This window comes from Schistocerca serialis, chromosome 8 (genome assembly GCF_023864345.2).
Source record: "Schistocerca serialis cubense isolate TAMUIC-IGC-003099 chromosome 8, iqSchSeri2.2, whole genome shotgun sequence".
In the NCBI taxonomy this organism is placed as follows: Eukaryota; Metazoa; Arthropoda; class Insecta; order Orthoptera; family Acrididae; genus Schistocerca; species Schistocerca serialis.
The window spans coordinates 332,555,019-332,571,255 of NC_064645.1; the positions used below are offsets into that span (position 1 = coordinate 332,555,019).

Sequence of the window (16,237 nt, forward strand, 5' to 3'; positions counted from 1 at the left end):
ACAATATATATTGGTAGATCCTTCTAGAAAAGTAAACCCCACTGTGATGCAGAATCCCTCTCTTACAGCATCTGCCCCAAGTGTTGACTGAACATTCCTGTGACGCTTAGTAAATTAACTTGTGACGAAACACACTACTCTTCTTTGGATCTTCTCTCTTCCCTCTGTCAATCCTACCAGTATGGATACCACACTGAAGAGCAATATTCAGTTTCTGTTCAAATGAGGGTTTTGTAAACTACCTCCTCTGTGAATGGACAACACTTCCTGAAAATTCTTTCAATTAATCTCAGTCTGGCATTTGCCTTACAAAGCATTGCTATTATGTAGTCATTCCACTTTAAATTGCTCTGTACACATATTCCGATATTTTATGGGTGTGACTGCTTCCAGCAACTGTTCTACAATTATGTAATCATACAATACTGGGTCTTTCTGCTTGTTTATGAGCAATATATCACATTTCTTTATGTTGAGGGTTAACTTCCAATCCCTGCACCAAGTGATGATCCTCTGCAATTTTTTGTGCATTTTGGTGGAATTTTATAGCACTGCGATTTCCCTATATAAAACAGCACCATCCTCGAAAAGCTTCTAGAACGTCCAACATGACTCACTAGATCATTGATACACAATATATATTGTGAAAAATAATGGCACTGTAACAATCTCTTGCAGTATGCTCTCAGTTATCTTCACATATGAAGATATCCCTCCACTGAGAATGTCGTGTTCCATTTGCGAGAAATTCTTCAACCACACAGCTGATTTGATATTCCATATGCTCTAATTTTATTGGTTAGGTAGCAGTATTGAACTCTATCGAATACCTTCCAGAAATCACACAACATAGCATCAACCTGGGCAGCAGTATTTACTGGTTTCTGGAGCTTGTGGCCAAGCAGCAAGTTTCTGGAGCTTGTGGAAGAACCGCACGGAGTGGGTTTTACACGATCACTGTGTTCAGAAACATGTTGATTCTTTCAAAGTAGGTTTTAGGTGTCCAGAAATGTCATAATACATTAGCAAAAATGTTTCAAAAGTCTACTGATGTCACAGATGTAGTTTTGTGTGTCTGTTTCATTACCCTTCTTGGAAACGGGAATGGCCTGCACCTTATTCAAATCACTAAGAACACACTGATCATCCTGCAACCTACAGTAAACTGCTGCTAGAAGAAAGCAAATTCTTTCACATACTCTATGTAGCAACATACTGCAATCACATTAGACCCAGTGGCCTCTCCACTGTTCACTGATTTTGGTTGCTTTTTTATCCCATGGTCACTTGCTTTGATACCAGTTATTTTGGTGTGACAATTTAAAAATACTAAGAGCTTTTTGACAGTAATGTTTGATTTTTCAAAACCTCTAACTTTATTTTCTGAAATTGCCTTTGCTTGTTTTCTTTTTTTGACTCTATGTAAGATTTCAACTAATCACTGTTTCTGTTAAGAAGCAGCGGCGTTTTTCCATCACTGAATGGATCTGTTCTTTGATTTATGGTGTTTCTACACATTATTTTTCTTTTTCGACCCCAACTGATAATTACAGAATCTGTAGAATAATCATTTCGAATCTGTGGCATGTAAGGTATGATTAGTATATTGCAGAGCCTTTTCATGGGCATTCATAGACAAACAATCCATATCTGGTAACGCTACATGTAGAGCTGACAAGGTACTTAGAATAGCAATGAAACTGAAAATAACTCTACTCACACATTACAGAAAGACTCTCAGTGTGGTCAAAATATGTTTATTAGAGGTGTTTTACAATCAATAGTGCAGCAACTATAACATGGAAGTTGGCTGTGAACAAAAATGAATGAGAACTTAACACCATCTGAGGAGTGGTGTGGGCAAACCAGCCCCCCGCCCCCCTCCTCCCACCTCCCTTTTGCAGTGTAGAAGATAGCCATACTACACCAATGTTTTGTGTTTCTGCAAAATGGTCATGACCGTAGGGATCCTTTTGTGTTGTGAGAGCTGTAATCAAATGCCACTCTGAACCAGAATTAATGTCGTCAATCATTTCATACAAAAAAAGAGAAAACAACAAGCAATACACAACAGATAACAGAGCTGACTACAGAAAGCATTCAGTAATAGCTATCGAGTAACTGCTCTCTGAGGTTGTTAATGTCATAAACAAGATTGTTCAGACCCAACCTCTAGTGGTATCTTACACAATCCTAATTCGAAACACCTGCCATCTAAAATTGTTTCATTAAAGTGTCTGCATAACACACAAGGTGCCAGGGTCCCATAGTTGAGTCCTACATTGTCATACATAGCTTGTATCTTAAAGAAACCATTCAACCGCACACAACTGATTTGGCACCAGAGTGTAATGTATGCACAGAAGCACAGTGATGTCTTTTTAGTCAAGCATACATGCCCTTTTTATTTTGCAACCTTGTTCTTAGATACATTATCTTTGCAAACAGAGCTTCACCAGATGTTGTGCAATATAAGTAACCAAAAATTGGTTATGTTTTTAATATTTATATGCAGAAAATAAAGCTGTTTGAAACTACCTTTGATAAAATTGTTCATCTTGGTACAATTTGCTATGGAACTCATTTATTAGGTAATTTTGCATTTTCAAATTTTGAGGCAAATTTGCTTCTATTTGCAAAAGCAAATTTTTCAGGTTCCTAGCAATGATGCATAAAACTGTCATTTGGTTCAACATTTTTGACAAACAGAATTTTAAAAAGGTGCATATTACACTGAAGAGCCAAAGAAACTGGTACACCTGCCTAATATTGTGTAGGGCCCACGCGAGAAAGCAGAAGTGCAGCAACACGACGTGGCATGGACTCTGCTACTGTCTGAAGCAGTGCTGGAGACAACTAACGCCATGAATCCTGCAGGGCTATCCATAAATCGGTAAGAGTACAAGGGGGTGGAGATCTCTTCTGAACAGCAAGTTGCAAGGCACCCCACGTATGCTCAATAATGTTCATGTCTGGGGAGTTTGATGGCCAGTGGAAGTGTTTAAACTCATACAAGTGTTCCTGGAACCACTCTGTAGCATTTCTGGACATGTGGGGGTGTCACATTGTCCTGCTGGAATTGCCCATGTTCATCGGAACCAACAGCGGACATGAATGAATGCAGGTGATCAGACAGGATGCTTACGTACGTTTCACCTGTCAGAGTCATATCTAGATGTATCAGGGGTCCCATATCACTTCAACTGCACATGCCCCACATCATTACAGAGCCTTCACCAGCTTAAACAGCTCCCTGTTGCCATGCAGGTTCTATGGATTCATGAGGTTGTCTCCATACCTATACATGTCCATCCACTTGATACAATTTGAAATGAGACTTGTCCGACCAGTCAACATGTTTCCAGTCATGGACAGCCCAATGTCAGTGTTGACAGGCCCAGGCTAGGCGTAAAGCTTTGTGTCATGCGGTCATCAAGGGTACACAAGTGGGCCTTCAGCTCCGAAAGGCCATATCAATGATGTTTCATAGAATGGTTCACACACTGACATTTGTTGATGGCCCTGCATTGAAATTTGCAGCAATTTGCAGAAGGGTTGCACTTCTGTCATGTAGAATGATTCTCTTCAGTTGTCATTGGTCCCGTTCTTGCAGGATCTTTTTTCGGTCGCAGCAATGTCTGAGATTCGATGTTTTAGCGGATTCCTGATATTCACGGTACACTCATGAAATGGTAGTGTGGGAAAATCCCCACTTCATCACTACCTTGGAGATGCTGTCCCCCATCGCTCATGTGCCGACTGTAACACCACGTTCAAACTCATTTAAATCTTAATAACCTACCATCGTAGCAGCAGTAACCGATCTAGCAGTAACCGATCTAACAACTGCAACAGACACTTATATAGGTGTTGCTGAGCGCAGCACCGCATTCTGCCTGTTTATATATCTCTGCATTTGAATATGCATGCATATACCAGTTTCTTTGGCACTTTAGTGCAGATTAGTACAGCAGAAACCTTTTAAAAATGTCAACTTGGTCGGGCATTCAATAAAAATCATTTTTTTACATACACTGTTCATGTAGATGCTGTGCAAGTAATCAAATCCAGTTTCTGTGTAGGATGTGACTTACACGCATGTGTTGTCTATAGTGCAAATGTTCTAAAGGAAAATTAAATGCAAATTATGATAATACCATGTAAAGCACAGTTGGTATTTGCAATCAAATCAAATTTAACATTTGTGAATTGTTACAGTTTTCAAACTCCCTTATGTACAAGTTGGTACTGCATAACAAGCTTTTTTTACAGAAATGTGGACTAGGAAAGACAAATATACTGTCTAATATTGGCAGTAGCAGAAAAACCCGCAGGAGAAAAAGAAGGTCAGAAGTATTAAAGTCATAGTTCTTCATAAACAAACAATCTCATCTGCAAACACTATGTGGATTTCCACTTTTGAGAGGAGCACTTCTGGATATAAGACAGGTAGCAGCAGAGATTGAAAAGAAGCAAGAAACAGATCCAAGGCACCCATTGCTTGGAAATGACACTTATCCATTCATGGCTGAAAATCAGAAAAAGCTTCCTCTTTACAAAAGCACCAATACCAAATTCAGCAGAAGCCTGCCAAATTGAGCTGTGGAGAACAAAATCTCTTGTAGAAGTTTGGACAGGAATGAGAAGGTACCATGAGACTGCCATCTCTAATATGGGACCTGGAAAACCCTCAACAGATAGAGAATAGGTGCAACAATTGGCAAGACTAATTTAAACATGAGGGGTATCAGTGATGATGGGCAGTGTGTGGAACAAGAAAGGACTCAGAACACTTGTTGGTTTGTAGTCATCTGAGAGAACCTTGTGACGTGGAGGACTGCGCCATTCCGGCTGCTGAACATTGGGCTCACTATAAGCATGAAATTCTGTCATTAATGTTAGATTATACTGGTTTGCTGTTTATTTGGAGTGTGATAAATAAATATAATACAAAAAAATATTTAACCACCATAAATTTTTTCAATACAAGTATAATTGTTGTAGAGTGGAAGATTAGTTTCAACTTTACTGTGCTTTGCTAAGCATTTCCATAATGGAAGTGTAAGGCTTGTGCCTTCCTCTGATCCAACAGCTAACTGTCTCAGTCAGTCATATGGGACCCTACAGTTTAACCACAGTGCTGCTTATTTTCTCCCATAAACAAAGAATTCCCAGAAGTCAAAGCCACATTAAATTTTGGAAAATATTCTACGTCCAGCACAGGACTGAACCCAGCTTTTAGCATTGGTAGCAGCATACCTAAACAGCGATCAAATCATTCTTCCTCTGTATGTATTCACTTTATGTATAACCATAAGCTTTAATCTTCTGTCATCATATTCTAAGCACAATATAACATTTTTTTCCAATTTTTGAAAATATTGTTTTTTCATCATAGTCTGAACATTACATAAAACATAATATTTTTATTTATAACACTGCAACTCAAATGGATTAACATTATTTTCATGTTCACTTCCTCCTTATGTAAGCATTTCTTGAATGTGGGGATTATTCATGTCAGGACAGTTAAGTCAAACTGGACTGGGCTCTAAAGTTATGAAACAACCTCTCAAAGCAGTTATTCTGTGTCTTGGTTCCCATAATGATACGGACTCAACTGGGATCTAAAGTCATGAGGCAGCCTCTCAAAGCAGTTATTCTGTTGCTTTGTTCCCATAATATTACAGAAGTGCATTGCAAAATACTAAATTTCATGAAACAAGATCTTCAATTTCTGTACAGCTGAATAGAAGTTTGAAAATTATGAGCAGCATCATATTTGTTTTGGAAGGTGTTTACCAGAAAGTTAAATATTTTTTGTAATAAAATGGTAAACTGAACCAGAGTATGATTACTTCACTCATATCAGTCAACTCTGGGTTACTTTCCAGAGTTATCTTTAAAATATGTGGCACTTAATGAATTGAGATGAAGATAACAACAGTTTCGGCAGGGGTTTTTGAAGTGCAAATGCACAATAATCCTACACTGTTTACTTGTTTCTTATATTCCCTCCTTTAATGGTTTGCCCCATAATTTTCCGGTCAATAATAACAAACAATTAAGCAGTGACTTGTCACACCTTGCTAAAGGAAGAGGGGGAAGGAGGGGGAGGGGGAGGGAGAGGAGAGGAGAGAGAGGGGGGAGGGATAGGGGGGAGGGAAAGGAGGAGGAGGAGGAGGAGGAGGAGGAGGAGGAGGAGGAGGAGTTGCTGAGGGTGGATATAAACGATACCCAACTCACACAGATTACTTGTAAGACACAAGATAAAGGAACATGTACCGGTCTATTGTGCTCCTACAAAGGCTGAAGTCATGCATAAAGATGATATTCACTTAAATGTTTTGCATAATTAAACTGAAATGTTATGTAACAAATTACAAAATACTCCTTCACTTCTACACAACACACAAACTGATATTGATGTGCTGCATGAAGTTAAACCATAGACCCCAGGAAAAGGCAGCAGATCAGCTGGAAACATTCTGCTTATAAACTATCACCTGAAGACATACTCATACAGTTACAGCAATAAAAGCAGAATCAGAATTACAATTTTGTCTGGTTAGGTTAAAATGTGGAATAGGACTGTGCTGGTTATATTTCTTCTTTGTGAAAACGTAAGTTTCGAAAAACTAGGCATTTTTACTAGTGCATTGTGTGTCATTATTTCCAATGACAACATAAGAGTGGTTCTATGCAGTGAATGAAAGGCATCTTTTCACCTTCAGTTGCTCATTACTGACAAAAGTGACAGCAAGGACTCAATCATCTATACCGTACAAAGCATTACAAATAATAACTTTTCATAACAACAAAAATAAATTCAAGACATTGTGCAGAACATTATAAATACATGATAAACTACGTCAGAAAAGTAAATACCATTGCTTACTTTCTGTGTACTGAACAGGATTTTATTGTTTTGAGATGTCTAACCTCTTAAATTCAACAAAATTAGCTATCTTGAAATATATGAAAAACAATACAAAAATTCAACAAAACAGATACATACTTCCAACATGTTAGTAAGTAGAATATTGAATGGAACTTACAATGTCCTCTGGTACTTCCTCAAACATAGAACTCTCTTGTAGTTGTGGTTCACTTGGTATCAAGCCAGACTGTCCACCACAGTTTATCCCAGTCTCACAGACAGATGCTATTAATAAAAACACAATGGCTGAAGTTATTTAAGTGTAGAACACTTGGTGATAAACACCATCCTACATTAGGAATCCAAAACTTGCATAACACTTAACTATGCCACCACCAAAATCATGTCTAAACATACAACAGACAAATGAAAAAAGTGCAGTAAAGTTAATTACAAAATTCACAACATATCAAAATAAGGTTTACAATCCATCTTGCACAGAGGGTATACTTTCAACTGTATTTGTATGAGAGTTACCACATAAAAGTCAGCTGACTGAATTAACTGCAATGATTTCTGAATAATGATGAATAGGGCTAGGATTTTTACGATAGGGCACATATTTTTCAAAAAGACTGACATATTATATAAATATGTATAAATGCTTGTTATGAAAAAAGCAAACGAATTACTGTAATTTGTTACATCATATTTATGCATATATGGTCATTTCTCTCTGACAGAGCATATTTTAAACTTAAACTGTCATATTTGTTATATTTTCACTTTTTTCAAGAAGTAAAGAACTTTTATCTTGCAGTCTCTTTCACCTGTGTTACATTTCACAGAATTCTACATTTAAACTTGTTTCCTGGAACATGGCAAATAACTATCTTCCTCCACATTTTGTTTGAATTCACAATAAAGATCTTCATCTTTATGCAATGGTGAGATTTTTGTAGCCTACTGTTACATAGGCCTTAATCTGAGGAAGAAATGTCTGAGAATGTACGTTTGGAGCACAGCATTGAATGGTAGTGAAACAGGCGTGGGAAAACTGGAACAGAAGAAAATCGAGGCATTTTAGATGTGGCACTATACATGAATGTTGGAAATTAGGTGGACTGATAAGGTGACGAATGGGGAGGTTCTGTGGAGGATCGGAGAGGAAATGAATATGTGGAAAACACTGACAAGGAGAAGGGATAGGATGATAGGACATCTGTTAAGACATCAGGGAATGACTTCCATGGTACTAGGAGGAGATGTAGAAGGCAAAAACTGCAGAGGAAGACTGAGACTGGAATACATCCAGCAAATAATTGAAGACGTATACGTTGCAAGTGCTACTCTGGGATGGAGAAGCTGTCACAGGAGAGGAATTCACGGCAGGCCGCATCAAACCAACCAGAAGACTGATGACTAAAAACTGTTACTCTATAAGCAGATTGTTGCTTAAGTCATTTTGAACTCTGAACTGCTGACAAGTGTCTCACTGTGTTATTCAATCTTAAAAGTCTGAAGTACATGCAATATAGTTAAGAAAAAATGGTTCAGTTTACTTAAAGGAATGTCAGTGCAACAGAAAGGTGAACAAAGCTCTTCACAGAATGGTGAATAGGATTGGTGAGCTTCCCATAGTAGCTTTTGCTGTTGCATTTTTCCATTTTCAATCTGCTGTAATCCACTTTTTAGTTTTTCTGTTTCCATATGCTGCTGAATGTTAATTTACTTCTCTGCAGTTATTCTTGTCTCACACTGTTTACAATACAGTATTTTACCATCACTCAAAAATACTTTCTCACAATATTGAGATAACTCACTAACATGAAGCGAGATAACTCACTAACATGAAGCAAGGTATTGAAGTAAAATTATAAAACTTCATGTCTTAATATCATGAGAAAACATTTTTGAGTGATGGTAAACTTCCGTATTGTAAAGCACGAGGTAACAGTAACTGCAGAGAAGTAAATTAACGTTCAGCTGCATATGGCAACAGAGAAACTCAGAAGCAGAGTACAGCAGATTGAAAGTGGAAAAACACTACAGCAAAAGCTCCCATGGGAATCCTGAGAAGAACTTTGTACAGCTTTTTGTTGTGTTGATATTCCTTTAAGTAAACTGTACCAACCAAAATTTCACGTATTCTTAGAAGAATACACAGTCAAATCTCCTCCTGATTCTTCCACATCAAGAAAGGGCTATGTCAGCTGAATCTAAAAAAACGGACCAAAGGTTGCAAATAAAAAACATTATATGTATGTCAACTGATAAAACCACAGACTCTATGGAAAGATATATTGCAAATGTCACTGTGGGAACTTTGAAAGATGATTCAGGCAAAAAGTTTCTTATAAGCTATGAACATTCACAAAAACTAAATTCTCCCACCATTAGTAAATTGTTCGACAGATCTATGGGTGCCATTAGGCCTGAAGGGGTGAAGCATCATAATGTGTTCCTCTTCATATTGACTGCTGATTAATTAAAAGCAAAATACAGTAAAACACTGCATGTGACTGATTTAGCTCGCACCTTACACAGAGTTGCAGAAATTCATAGTAAGTTCAGTTAAACTGAGAAATTTATTTGGTGTGTCGAAAAGGTATTTTTGAAAGCCCATTCATGTGTTGCAGAACTTAAGTTATTAGCTCTGGAAATTTCCTTACCACCACCTTTCACTTTGACAAGATGGTGGTCGTGGAATGATGCCTATAACTATTATTGTGAAAATGGATAACTGCTTCATTTGGCAGCAGAGAAGCTGCTTCAATAGGACTAGCCCCAGAGTAAATGTCTAATGCTGTAATTTCAAGCAAACTTTCATATATAAAATCAAATTTTGGATTTATTCCTGCTGTTATAACTGCTTTGGAGCAATCAGAAGTACCACCCGCAAAGCAGACAGAAGAAGTGGAGGGGGGGGAAGTGAATAAATTAGAAGTGAAAAAATGGAAGTGTGAAAGAAAATGGAAAAAGCAGTTAGAAAAATAGTGAATGGGTATCACACACTGTGTTCCATTTCAATGATTTTGTTGGGTGAAAAGTTCTTTCTTAATCATTTAGATTTAAATGACATTGTCCATTTTAAATATGCTCCTACTGCGTCAGATGAAGCAGAAAGAAGTTTTTTGAAGTAAAAAAAGAAATCTTTTTTATTCAAAAATTTTCACAAATTGTTCATTGTATACTGCAAATCAGAGGTCACAAACTGAAGAAAAACAAATAATAATAATAATAATAATAATAATAATAATAACAAGCTAACTACATTCTGGTAATGTTAATAAAAAAAATTACATTTCATAGTTAAGTTTGATTTTCATTTGCACTTTGTTCTTAAATATATAGTTCATTTTCATGAATTGATACAGTAATTTATTTTAAGACAGAAATTTTATCTTATTTTGACATTGTTAGGTCATATTTTTGATGTTACTGAGCAAATTTTTGTATCTTTTGGCCAGAACAGCATTTTTTTCCTTTTCGGGTTATGTAACTTTTAGGTCATAAAAATCCAGTAGAGAAACTTATTCTATAAAAAAAGAAAAAAAATTCAAAGAAAATTGTTGACAGTTTTGTTGTTGCACAGTGGTGGCTGTCTCACTGCCAGGGCGGACCATGCCACAGTACCAGGTGCAAGGTCATGCTGCGAGCATTGGCAGGCACACAGTGTCGTGCCCAAGCGTCTGTTTTGGTCGCTGGCATCCCCATGGCAGTCAATGTGTTAAGCTGCATCTTATCCCTTTTCATAAATGCAATGATCTATCAACTATCTCTTCTTCAGTAAAGTTTCTACGGCTTCCTGAGAATTAAACTCTTGGCTGATGCTATTTGTTCTTTTCATGTCTTCTTTAATTGCTAGGGAATGGGGGAGGAGACTTTTCTCTCTGTTTATTTTCTGCTTTCAGCTCTTTTCCATTGGTTTCTATGGCATTTATCTCCATAAGAGGTAAAATAACTTTCAAAAAATTTAAAGTTTCGTTATTGATGATTTTACATGAGTCACTGTTGGAGCACACCGAGATCTCAGCTTTTACAAGCTTCAAGATTTCAGTGAATGAATGAATAAACATTCTCAAAAAAAGTTACTTTATTGATTAAAACTTCAAATTAATGATAATTTTTCCTCTTAGACGCTGTAACACTTCATACCATTCAAATAAAATGGTCACATTGCTAACACTCCATAAGTGAAGACTGTAACAGTAAAAAAATTTTTATCGACATTACAGATGAAATTTAAAATCATACCATGTTTTCTACGACAAACTTTCTGTAACTCTGGTTCTTTATTCCTAACAAACTGTCAATCGTGCAATTTTCTTCTGTGATGCTGTTGAAGACAAGAGGTGAATAACAATGTGAACGGCACTTGTGCTAGTTGCTGAGTACTTGCTAATTTTTAGCTTTTTTTATTCGTGGTATAAAGGACATTGAGGCTCATGTTCATTTCTTGTTTTCATAATTTGCAGTTCATATTTCTGTAATGAAACAAGCTGCACATTGTTATCTCTGTCTGTGTGCCAGTTTTTAGTATACATGTGCTAAGTGACTGGCTTGCTCCATAACTTGCATCTTGCTTTCACAAGTGTTTCGTTAGGCTAATCTGTTTCTAAAAGGTACAAGATGCTTTCTTTTCTTGTTTTCATAGGTTTATATTTGTAGTTCATATCTTCGTAGTGTAACTTCGTGATACTTTATGCATCAAAGTCGGAAATTTAATGATCTCAATGGAAGCAGTCAAAATATACAATACCCTGAATTAGTATAGCACCTAATACAGGCACATTTTTTGATTTATGGCTTTCTTATCAGGTTTTGGCACTGTCATATGATTTTGAGTGAAAAAATGATGTTTCTGGATGATATTAAGTGGCTTTATCTTTTCTCGATTCTTTGAGAGACAGTGGGTTGGAGAGTAAAGCACTGGATTGACGCGTCACAAGGCATGCATCTAGCTTGCAACTTTAGATGGAATATGTACAGTCTAATAGTGCAGTGACCACCAGACTGACGCAAGGTAACTGAGTCCTACGTCATGCCATACCACTGCCAGATGAATGCCACATTTCTCACTTTTAACCACATGCCACGCTGTGCTACTGACAGTTTACAAATGTTTGTGCTTTGGTCATGTGACTGTCTTTGAACCCAGTAAAATGAAAGGCAATACTGAGTTCAATATTCCGTTTTGTTGGTCTAGAGCAGAAATATCCATTATTCACGATTACAGCAGTGCTGAGTACAGCAACAGTAATGCTCAAAATAAAGTGAGGGAAAGGGTTGCCAGTGAAATATAAGACAAAATGATTGAAATTATCTGTGAAAGAGCATGAAGACACAGCACTACATAGAATTATGTAAAGTGGTTTCTATAAAATATTTCTGCGAATCTTTTTATGGATTTGCTGGGCCTAATGTAATATCTGATCCTTTTGGTATGTAACTATATACATACTTTACTCTCAAAAGACAATGCTTCACTTGGGCTAAGAAAGAAACTACTGAATAGATTATGGAGTTTCAAAGCATTATTTGTGGGTTGCTGTTGGTTTTCTGGTTTTTGATGCAAGTTCTCAAAAGGGTGGTTACATTGTGCTGCAGAGATTACTAAGAATATACATAATCATAATTGCTTATAGTTATGAGACAAATATCTATTTTATTTGTGTCGATTTATTGACGTATCCAACACACGTGTCTTTGCCACTAACCCATCAGAAGAACATCCCACAGACCTTCTCCTCCTGGATAATCCATAATCAAATATGCACATTTCATTAGCTAATTGTCTACAAGGATATAGTCTCACTGTGTGTCTTGTGAAAGAAACGGCTTTCTCCACAGCAAGACAATAATGAAACTTGCAGTTCTCTTCCATTAAAGGTTTAGGTTCCAGAAGCAGAGTGTGCCTCTAAACAATTATTTACTGAAACAACTTTGTTTTGATATTCCCCTATTCCTGTTGAGGTAGTTCTCCACAAATATCATATTAAAAATCCATCTCCATCTAAAAACAACTAACAAGACAATGGACTGAAATTATCAAATGATGATACAGATCTAGCAGGAGCTTTAGACCTGATGTGCTTTTTGTTGAAGCTATCAATAGAGTTTGTTAGATTCTATAGTTGCCAGTAATAACAGCTGTTTACCTCAAGAATTATTGAGTTTGTGGTGGAAAAAATTCAAGCTGCATGTTGTCATATTGCGTTTGATTTCCAGCCACACCTATTCAAATGATAGTGTGTCCTCAGAAAAAAATAAATGGGAAGCAGGATACGTACATGTGTATATGCTGAAATATGTCTCCCCAATGCATCCCACAGATGCTCGATGGGATGTAACTCAGGGAGAGCAAAAAGGCCAGTTCATTTGCCAAATATATTCATGTTCCAACAGATCCTCCACCTGTGCCAACCGATGCAGTTATGCATTGTCACCCATTAAAACTAAGTCAGGGCCAAATGCACCAAAAAAGATGCACATGGGGAAGTAGTTCAACATCACAGTAATGTTGGCCTGTGGGTACACACTGTTCAGAGATTCACAGGTCAGAATGCTCAAACAATATTATGCTTCCCCACCCATAACATCTCAACCACCAATCTGATCATGTTCAACAATGTTCCTGGGTGCCTCACATATCTATGAATAAAAGTGTCTTTTTTTTTTTTTTTTGCATCTCATTGCATATTTCTTTCAGTTATCTTCTGTAGTATACTGTACCAATTCTTTCTGTGCGTAGTTCAAGTTTCACCAAGCTACGTTACTCGGCAGAGACACATCATGTGTAAGTTATTTTGGCCATACATTTTGTGCACTAGTGTAATTAGCCATTAACATTACTGTTTCTTATTGCTGACGTGTCATCATCTTTCATGCAAGTCTATGGCACCTCAAATCCTCTTGCAATAAAAACCGCTTCAAGTTGGTGAACTCAATATGGTATAGTTATTGTGCAGGCTTAAGCTGCCGCCAGCACACCGGTCGACAAAGATGTAGTAAGAAGATTGATAGTAGGCACTGCATCAAGTGCGCCTATCAGGAGAGAGCCCAAAAACAGATTCGTAACACACCGCCAATGCCCTCTTGTCCAAGTATTTAGATCACTGCTGCAGACCGGTGGGCTCAGTCTCAGATTCAGTCAGCAGTTGCTAGGTCACTAGCTCAGTCGCTGGCACACTAACTCGCATCCTAGTTTGGCGTCTGTCATTTGTCGCTTGGCAGGACCTGCACTTCACCAGCAGGAAGGCTAAAGCAGACTATTAGTGAAGAGCTTGTACCACAACACAAGGACTCTTAAAATTAAGCAGCTTCCTGCTTATGTAAATAAAGAACTACGTTAATACCTGCGTGCAGTTGTGTTGTAGAAAGAGGATACCGGCCACCAAACATTCTCTCCCTGGATTCCTATGGTACAAGACTCAGCAGTTATATCATTAGCAAACTTCAATTCCACTTCATTGTTAGGCGGAATACACCCCATTTGTTTGACAATATGAGACAAAAAGAGTTACTAAATGTAATTTATGGATTTTCTTCACTTCTTCATAGAACAATTCCTTATTTAAGACTGAATAAATTAGTTGGAAATAAACACAAATCAGTAGAAAAAAACCAGTTTATTGGGCCAGCTTCCTGAAGACGGCCCAATAAGCCGAAAACTAGTTAGAAATAAACAAAAATCAGCAGAACAAAAACAGTTAACTTGTTATTCAACCTTATAGTAACTCAATGTTTTGTGAATGATGGTTAGTGCAGAGAAGAAAATTTCACACATACAGTATGTAACTAACTGTGCCACTGGAGCTGCAATTATGTTTAGTTTTAAAACAAAAATACCTCTTAACACAATGTTAAGTTAAACTGTGAGCTAACAGACTTAATAAATGACAGATAAAAGAAAAACAAAGTCACTACACTCCTCATGGCGCGGAACCGTAGCATCTAATGTGGTATGTCATAGTTCATCACAGCCAAACATCAAAATATATCACTTATTTACTCAAGACTGGAAATAGGTATGGCTCCCCTTCCAACATTAAACACAAGTTATATCTTAGCTACATTTCATATGCAACAATGTACAACACAAAACACAGCAAACATAAATTGGCCAGTGACTACATTTTTCACTAAAAGCTTTCTAAAATATGTACCGTGCTTCACTTATCTTTGAAGTATCAAAATTACTACGAGAAATAACAAAATGAGAACCAGTTCACTGTCATGCTGTGATGTCTGATTGTTAAGTGTGAAAGAATGATTTTTTCATAAAATGATTTCCTCAAAATTGAATGAAAAGGATTGTATAGCAGAGAAAATATACAATTTCCAAAACAGTGGCTTTTAATTTTTGTGCAAAAACTAAAATAATGAGAAACCTGAGATGTAATTTGCTTCACTTACATAAAAAACTAACTAAATTGCTTAGTCATTCACATGCCACACCACTGGCAGATATCGCAATGCCACATGTCATGCCTTGTCAGTGAATGTCCTGTCTATATCCAACCACAAGTTACAGCAGCTTATATAAGGAACGGTACAATAAAAGTTAATAAGTCTCAGAGAATACACTGGTATGACATATGCAAAGGATGGCAGATGATCGTATAATGATACAGTCTCCCCTAAAATTGATATGAAATGTCTGATACCACCCTTTTTTATATGTATCTAGATATTTATCGGACAATTCAGTGCTTCCTAAGGCCTTGTATGTGTGTCTTTACATATATCATTCTGTCCTATTTGATAAAAAACTTGATATTCATTGCGAAGGTGTGTGGAATGTTCTGGAAGGACATGCGTTGTCATACTTATTGATGGATTATTGTCATTGATAAAAATATGTACATATACTAAATTAAGTATTATACTTTGTGTTCTGCCTTACGACAGGTCTTGTCATGGGGGAAGCCTCGTCAGAGAGGTCCACCGCATGAGTGTCTAGGGAAGTGATTCCAGTGGTAGTTTCCCGTTGTCTTCCACTGATGATGAAATGATAATGAGGACAACACAGCACCCATCCCTGAGCAGAGAAAAGCCCCTGACCCAGCCGGGAATTGAACCCAGGCCCCTTGGCGTGACAGACCGCTGCACTGACCACTCAGCTATCGGAGCGGACATACTAAATTAAGTAACTAATCAGGAAATTGAAGTAGTAAGTCCTTAGAAATAAATAACTAGAGACTGCAGAGGTGTTAGCATGAAAAATCAATGCTTCTAATTAACAACATGGTAATCTAAAAATCCAGTTACAGAAGACCCCACTATCTTGAGAAACAACTTAAAAGTTATTACCAAGTGATGTATTTTCATCTGTTATTTATTTTTATGTCGTCC

General features: G+C 37.1%; 1 protein-coding gene across 3 annotated transcripts in view; it reads right to left on the reverse strand.

Moving 5' to 3' along the window:
• The window catches only part of LOC126416810 (transport and Golgi organization protein 1), a 168,097-nt gene that overhangs the window by 125,549 nt on the left and 26,311 nt on the right, over nt 1-16,237 (reverse strand). For all 3 annotated transcript variants that reach the window (XR_007575531.1, XM_050084692.1, XM_050084691.1), the window contains exon 4: nt 7,059-7,165. Coding sequence is in view for 2 of the 3 variants with exons in the window: in XM_050084692.1 (XP_049940649.1) it covers nt 7,059-7,165 (107 nt within the window). In the remaining variant the exon portion in view is untranslated. The remainder of the gene's footprint in view (nt 1-7,058; nt 7,166-16,237) is intronic.